Genomic DNA, 8503 nt, shown 5'->3' with positions numbered 1-8503 from the left:
GCAAAGGGTAATATGCAAGGCTTAGATCTCTGTTGATTAGGAAAACTGGCCATGCTCAGTTGATGCAAGTCCGAAATAAGTGTCGGTATGTACAATGGAATAAATGATGAATAGTGGAGCACTGTGAGGAATCAATGCGATTGTGCAAATAGGTTCTATGTTTTGAGCTCCAAATCAGAACATTGACTGAGTCTAGTTTCATAAACAAAACGTTAACAGAAAACAAAGAATTACCTGTCCTTCTGTGGCGCTGGTTACCCTTGTGTGGAGCTGGTTACCTCCGGATGAAAATTTGTGCGTAAACAAAGACAATCTGTGCTTATATAAAGTTCTGGTGGGAAGCAGAACGCTACGCGAGCTACGCGGCCGTCATGCAGGGAAGAAACAAAGATACGTTTCGTGTGGCCCGGTGGAAAAAAAGACATTTTAAACTAAAAAAACATATTAAATCAACGACGGAAAACACCCCAATCGTCTAACACAGAATCAATGGCTCAGGATCGCACACGTCACATTTTAGGGATGTCTTTCTCAGAGGGAACGCGTTACGGCATAAATATATTGATCCCTAAAGTACATTAAATGAATATATGATAATCATATCTAGTTGGATTGTGAGAACTAAATTACATTATTACATTGTGACCCTCATGCATGCCATGAATTATTTTTTATAGTTAGTCAAACACTTAGAATGTTTTTTTTTTTTACATGGTCATGTTATGGTGTTTATGTGTTATAATAGGAGTGTTTGAATTTTTGTTTTGATGGTGGAAATGGATCAAGCACCATCAAAAACCATTGGGCACCCAAAATCTTGAAGCTAGACACTTGCAACCTAGATTTTATAAAAATTCTTGCTAGAAGCTTACCAAAATCGTGTTGGAATTTCCATTATTTTCCAGGCAAAATTGTGGGCTCGTTAGACTACTGTTTTTAATTTAATTAATAATTAGATAGATAGATTTAACATGTACTTAATATTTTAAAATATTTTTAATAGTAATCCTTAATAAAAAGTTGTGATTATGTTAAAAGTAATTTTTCTTTTTTTATTATAACTAAAATAATTAATTGAAAACAAAAGTTCATATAACAAATATTATATAAAGTAAATAATTGTTGCTTAACCATATGGTATTGATAAGTCATAGTAGTGTATAGATTAACTTTCACGGTTAATCCATTTTCTTATATTTTTATTCGATATATAAAATATTTTTTATTTTATAAGATTTTTTAAAATGGTATAATAATTTAATTGTAAATAATAAAACCCATTTATAAATATATTTTGTTCCTTTCGATTTTATTTTACAAGGAAAATAAATTATATTATAATTCCTATGCATGAGATCTCAACATAAATTGCACATACTAGGTTTGTAAAAATTCAAAAGGAATTATAAGAATTACACATACTGGATTGTAAAAATAACGTCTCCAACACGTGAAAATTTTAGTATACAATTTACCAACGGAGTAAAAGACTAAATGTCCTCCACGTTGTATGCACAAAATTTGAGCACAGGCTTATACAACCTTCAGTAAGCTATGATTACAAGCAGCCTGCAGCTTCCAAAGTCCAGGTCGCAGAAAAATCACCGTCAAAAAACGTGTTTTGACAAACAAAATCTGTGTGGATATAACCTTGTAGCTCTCTCGCTTCATGGGCATCGTCATACGATGCAAACTGTTGATAGTTTCCAAAATCGTCATCGAATACCCAGACTTGGCTAATGGATTTAAGATCAGCCTTCTCCAACAAACCCTCCCACGTTTCCTCAGTAGACTGGTGGACTTCGTCCATCATATTCGTAAGAAGGCTCACAGGAATGCCCAGCTCGTCATCTGAAAGCCCCAACAGATAAAACAGATCATCCCCCAAGTCCGAGGCTAGGGTTTCACCTTCTTGCCCGCTAGAAATATCGATCGACGTCAAATTGTCTCCAGAATTTGAGGGACAAGAATTGAAAGGAGGCGTGCAAATCTCTTCCTCCAGGCTTTTCTTGACTTCATTTATGACCTCCTCACTGGCACCCCATTCCTCTTCTTCTTGCGATAGGATTTTGTCTAATTGAAGCACAGGGGAAAACCGCTCCGTTTCTTCTCCATGGACGCGTTTCGCCTCCAGCACGTCAGTCGAGACCAGCAGAGCTTCCGGCTCTCGGTCGCGTTTTCTGAGAGTCTGAGTCATCATGATAGAAAGACGGGCTCGATATTCGAACAGGGAACGCAAAAGTAGCGCAGGAACAGCTAGAAGGGGATGATAGCTCGGCTTTAGCGAAGAATTGCTCTTACTGCTGTAGAAACCAATATAGGAGAGGATTAAAGGATTGCCTATATAAATCTATGCAGAGCATCACATTACAAGTTACATGCAAAAACTATGTTTGAGCTGGGCGGAAGTTGAACAGTCTGGCATGGGAATGGGCCTTGGAAATTGCAGAGGGCAAGTATGGCTCCTCTGTTTTGCAATTTCCCTCATTTAAATGTTGATGAAAGCTTGATTTGCGCACACAGTCCAAAATTTCCTGTCAAACCGATCAAAAAAATGCGTGCAGCGCATTTGGCACCGAACATTTGGAATTCCAAATCAACCCCACCAAGGCTCACCTCAACATGTGGAGGGTGGTAAGATATGAAAGCCAGGTTCATTGAACCCCAGTGTCGACGCGCGATATTTAATTTGTAAATGATAATCAATTGTCTTGTCGAATCTCGACCATCCAGAATCTCATCCGCCCATCAGATCGACTGAAAGGAAGACCTGCAATTTTGTCCGTCAATTTCTATCCATGGAATCGCCGCTAACCAGGTGGCATAACATCGATGGAAGAGCTAATTCCCCGTGGGGCCGGCTACGATCAATAAATCAAACCGCGGATACGTCAGCATAACTGAATCTAGTCCGCCCATCAGACTGAAACGAAAACCTGCCCCCATATGGCCTTTTCCTATTTCCACTTCTATAGCATTTGACATGCGAGGGGAATAGCCGCTTTCTCCACGCTTGCCATCTCTCTCCACTTGCTATCACTCTATGTCAAATAACCTTTATAATGCTATAGAGGTGGAAAGCCCAATATGAGCCCATGCAGAAAGCGGTCTGCATGGAGAATTCTCTGCATGGAGAATTCCGGTAGGACTTTGGACGATGGATATTTTTTTCAGTCGAACAATTTTATAAAGTCAGTCCAAAAATCTTCCATATTGACAGAACTCTCCACCACGCTGTTTAACGAGTGACGTCAAAATTAACGTTGATCCTATATCTCGCCGCTTACGTGCATGTGAATCGACACGCATAGCCGTACGCATTATGAGACAGTGGCCACTCGCGAGATATTGAGAAAAGATAAAAGTTCGCGATCAATTATTTCATTTCATCACATGCGGTGCCGTGCCGTGCCATGTAATTCGTAGACTTACATTGCGCCAACCAGTTTGGATTGGATTGTGCTAACAAGGATGCCGTCAGTGCTTTTTAAAAGGTTTATAAATTCTTCCAATTGTAGGCTTCAGGAAAATAGGAAAAATATCAAAGTGAAAATGCAGGGTGCACGATATATGTGTTGATACGAACCATCTACAACTGTATACATTTATTTTAATGGAAAATTTTGTTGAAAAAATAATAAATTAAAATAAATTTATGTTAATATATATAATGTTTTATCTTAAAAGTTGTATGTTAATATATATAATGTTTTATCTTAAAAGTTATCCTATAAAAGCATAATTTTATTCAACAAACTATGTTAGGGCAACCTTAATTCCCTTTGTAAAGTACAGCTTTTTTTTCTGGAAAAAAAAAAAAAACCTCAATTCTCTTTGTAAAGTACAACGCTGATAAGGACACCCTACACCAATTCGGAAGGCAATTAGCTCGCCTCTTTGCAAAGAAAGGGAGATTCCACCTCATTCAGATAGCCTCTCCCCAACGGAACTAGTGGATGGTCAGAATAACAATGTTATTTTATCTCCGCAATTTTTATCACAGGATTTCTCCTGCGAGCAGGAGTCTAAACCCGAAAGCTCTGATAAGCTTGCATGCCCGGCAAAAGTCATATCCTCCTTTTTGCAATGCTCGCCTATTCCCGAACCGATCGATGACAGAGTTGTTCCGTCCCCTCTTCCCGTCCAACTCAAAGACTTTATCGTGGGCTCCCACCCCATCCTTATATCCTCGTCATCGCCGACGCCCAGAAAGAACTCGACCCCCCCCTCGAAAGGCAAGGAGCCATTGGCAGCTATCACCCCTCTAAATTCTCCGTCTTCATCTCCCGCAAACCCATATGATAGTGACTTAGATTTCCTCTTAAGCAGAAAATCCCTGGAGCTCGAACCGCTGACCATTCACAAACCTGCAAAGCCGCCCATGCCTTTCATAAGCCCGAACTCAGCAAAGAACATTACAGTGAGGAAGAAGCACAATGGAGGTAGCAGACATTTTAGAGGGAGAACAACTGTTGATAACAGCGGGATAAGGAACCTATCCCTGACCGATATTCCCATCTATGAAATTCCTGAATCTCAGCCCCTTAGAGCAAGTTTGGCTGGAGAATCATCCAAATGACCTTCATGATCTCCATGAACATCAGAGGTCTGGGCGCAGACCTCAAATTTTTGGCGTTGAAGGATCTCTTTTCCTCAGCTCAGCCAAAAATCATTTTAATTCAAGAAACCATGCACAGTAATCAGGTGTCTATAGCTTATTTTAGGAAAATGTTTCCTTCATGGTTCCTAGTAGCATCAGAAGCAAAGGGTCTTTCGGGAGGTCTGGCAGTATGTTGGGACCCCAATTGGATTAGGGCAAAAGCGTACAAATGCTTTGCTGGCATCCTCATTTCGGCCTATATCAGAGGGACAGAATGCCCTATCAATATATTGAACACCTATGCTCCTTATAAGAATAGGTCCCTCTTTTGGGAAAAAATTTTTGTTTCAGAAATTCTTGATATAGAATCTTTGATAATTGCAGGGGACCTAAATCTTACTCTAAGCTCTGAGGAGCGATGGGGAAATTGCAGGAGACACGATCCGCTAGCTGATCGCATAAAAAATGAATTCCTGCTCAGAAATCTTGTTGATATATTTCCATCGAAAATGCTACCGACCTGGGACAATGGAAGATCTGGGGAGGCATATATTGCTAAAAGAATCAACTGTTTCATAGTACGAGGCAGTATTATTGATACGCTGGGTGTGCCACAGTCTTCCATTGGGCAGGATTTCATTTCCGATCATAGACCTATATATCTCAGCTGGAAACAAGGCGGAATCAAAAAAGGTTACTCTTTTAAATTCAATAGGGCATGCTTGGAGGATTTGGATTTCAACGAAGTCATCATCAAAACCTGGAACGAATTGTCTGCTAATGATAAGATACCCCCTTTTTTGACTTTCAGGGATAAGCTATCAGCTATGAGGAAAGTGGTCAAGGACTGGCAAATTAAAAAGAGACAGAGGGATAGAGTCTCTTATCAAGAAATTCAGATGGAGCTTGACAGAATCATAATGGATCTGGATGCAAATTCCCTCTCCTTTAGCACAAGATGCCGAATCAAAGACTTGGAAAGGAAAAAACAGAACATCCTTAAGCAAGAGGAAGCCTTCTGGAAGCTCAAAAGCAGGGTAACCTGGCTGCAGGAAGGTGACAGGAATACTAAGTTTTTCCATAAATTTGCAAATTCTAGGCGAGAGAAAAATACAATATGGAAAATAAGCGATGGTCAAGGGGGTTTCTTTACCTCACAGCAAGACATATCTAAAGAAGCTGTAAGATATTTTAAAAATCAATACAGCAGAAAAGAAGGATGTAGCTTCCTGGACATTCTATGGGGTATCGACATGTTTCCTAAAATTTTTGATGATGAAAAGAATGCAGGTCTTCTTCAGCCTATAACAGAGAATGAACTCCTGGATGTCATAAGGGCTTTTAAAAAAGACAAATGTCTTGGCACTGAAGGCTGGACAATCGAATTTTTCCTTCACTTCTTTGATATTATCAGACAGGACTTGTTGAGGATGGTTGAGGCCTCCAGAATCTCAGGGAGCATCCACCAGATTACAACTTCAACTCAAATTACGCTCATCCCAAAAAAAGTAGAGGTGGATTCTTTTCAGGATTTCAGGCCAATTTCCTTATGCAACATCTCCTTTAAAATCATCACAAAGATCATTGCTGAAAGGATTAAAGGGACTTTAGCCACCTTTCTTACAAAGGACCAACATGCTTTTCTGAAGGCAGAAATATCCTGGATGCCGTTGCCAATACTCAGGAATGTCTTTTCTCTATGCTTTCATATATGTTCGATGCCGCCATTCTTAAAATTGACTTGCAGAAAGCTTTTGACTACTTAGACTAGGGCTTTGTAAGGTGCTTACTAGCGAAAATTGGCCTTAATTCGAGATCTATTAGTTGGATCATGGCATGCGTGGAAAATGTGAATTATGCTATCATTATCAATGGTATGCTTACTCCTTTTTTCTCGACTGAAAGAGGACTTCGCCAGGGATGCCCCCTCTCTCCTCTTCTGTTCATCTTGGCTATGAATTCTTTAAGCCTTCACATTAACAAGGCGGTCTTAGAAAATCGATGCAAGCCCGTAAAGATCTGTAAGGATAACTTCATCTCTCACAATCTCTTTGTTGATGATGTTTTAGTTTTTTCAATGCTATGCAGAATGTCGTGGATCTGCCTTCAAAACATCTTATTCAGATTCCAAAAAGCTACAGGGTTATTTATTAATAAGGAAAAATCCACCCTTTATCACAATGACAGCAATTTGGAAACGGTGCTTTGGATCTCTGCCCTATTTGGAATCGAGTCGAAACCGATCTCAGATGGTTTTAAGTACTTGGGATTTTAGTTGAAAGCAAATAATTACTCCAAAGCAGACTGACAATGGTTGACGGATAGATATTATAAAAAAGTCTTGGCTTGGGAATTCAAGTGTTTATCCTTAGCAGGAAGAGTTCTCTTAACGCAAGCTGTGCTAATGCAAATGGCTGTTTACTGGGCTCATATTTTTTACCTCCCTGCAAGTATCATCCTCAAAATGAATCAGATTTCGGCTAACTTTATTTGGGGTGGCAAATCTAATCAGCAAAAATATCACCTTGTCAAACTGGAAAAGCTTTCCTTGCCCAAGAATATGGGAGGATGGGGATTGCTGGACATGAGAACTTTTGGAAAAGCTCTCCTTTGTAAATCTCTGTGGAGAGGAGTTTTTGGGGAAGGCCCGTGGAGCTCCACCATCAAAAACAAATACATGAAAGGGCGAGGCATAGATTATTGGTATAGAAGAGGCAGGATTGGAGCCAAATATGGCTCGGCCATTTGGCTCAGTTTTCGCAAGATTGAGAATTATTTCTTAAAGCATTTGATGTGGAGTTTACAATCAGGCAACATTATCCTTATAGGTATAGATCCTATTATGGGTGGTCAGCAAGGCATAGCTATGCCACGGGAGCTTATTATGTTTTTTCATAGATTTGGTTTTTTTACCTGGGACAAACTCATTTCTGAGTGGCATGGTCCAATCCCTATCTGGAAAGAATCCTCCGAGTTCGGCATGCCTGCGTCCTTGGTTGATCTGTGGCTTTCTTTTAAGGCGTCGTTGTCTGCACACGGCTTTCATCGTTCCTCCACAGATGACTATCTGTTTTTGGCTATTCCAAATTCCTGTTTGCCGGTCCTAGTGAAAGATATTTACAAGGATATGATTGGTTCTAAGCATCCTTCCGCCGACTCGATTTTTCCTCTGCTATTATGGAAGTCAGGGTGCCCTCCAAAGCTTATTTTGTTCTCATGGTTGGTGTTTCAGAATAGAAACTTGACATGGGACAATTTGAAGAAAAGGAGTTGGCACGGCCCGAGTAGATGTGCTATGTGCGAGTCTCATGAAGAATCCAATCTCCATATGTTTTTCAAATGTAAATCCTCGCTGCAAATTTGGAAAGCCTTGGCAAACATATACGGTTTCCCCCTCACTAATTTCGATTCATCTCAGGAAGCTTATTTTTGGTGGAGCGGTCAAAAGGATCAATGGAGGTCTATGGTTATTCTTGTCCCCTGGTTCTTGTGGAAATGGAGGAACCACAAAATCTTCTAAGATTCAAAGATGCCCCTGCTGTCAATTGTTCAACAGATAATAACATCCTTTGAAGCTGTGCCTTTGAATCAACCCAAAATGAAAAAAAACATTTGTAAGTCGCATAGTTGTATCAACATATGTCCTCCATGTGCATTTTTGATGGTGCTGTGCAACAGGGTATTTGTGGCTGCGGGGTACTCATCATCATGGATATAGACCTTAAATTCAATATTTCTTGGAATGGAGGTAATGGTACAAATAGTTTGGCTGAGGCAAGAGCCCTTGCTGGCCTTCTTGCATTTTGTTCCTTCTGTGATATTCAGGCTATCTCCATTTTTGGTGACTCAACATTTGTAATAGATCATGTTCTGGGGTCAAGCCACATCAGATGCCCTCACCTG

General features: G+C 40.0%; 1 protein-coding gene across 1 annotated transcript; it reads right to left on the bottom strand.

Moving 5' to 3' along the window:
• Positions 1-1382: 1382 nt before the first annotated feature.
• On the bottom strand, positions 1383-2667 carry LOC149171632 (uncharacterized). Its single transcript, XM_089427538.1, has one exon. It carries the CDS (start codon positions 2198-2200, stop codon positions 1559-1561), a length of 642 nt encoding a protein of 213 aa, XP_089283664.1. The 5' UTR covers positions 2201-2667; the 3' UTR covers positions 1383-1558.
• Positions 2668-8503: the final 5836 nt, after the last annotated feature.

Source organism: Pinus tabuliformis, chromosome 4_2, assembly GCF_031772625.1.
Source record: "Pinus tabuliformis cultivar Carrire ecotype Pingquan chromosome 4_2, CPIR1, whole genome shotgun sequence".
NCBI lineage: Eukaryota > Viridiplantae > Streptophyta > Pinopsida > Pinales > Pinaceae > Pinus > Pinus tabuliformis.
Note: the sequence above shows the minus strand (reverse complement) of the source record. Positions and strands in the feature narration are given on the sequence as shown.

Coding starts and splice junctions, on each gene's coding strand:
- LOC149171632 (XM_089427538.1), bottom strand. CDS start 2,200: ATGATGACTCAGACTCTCAGAAAACGCGACCGAGAGCCGGAAGCTCTG.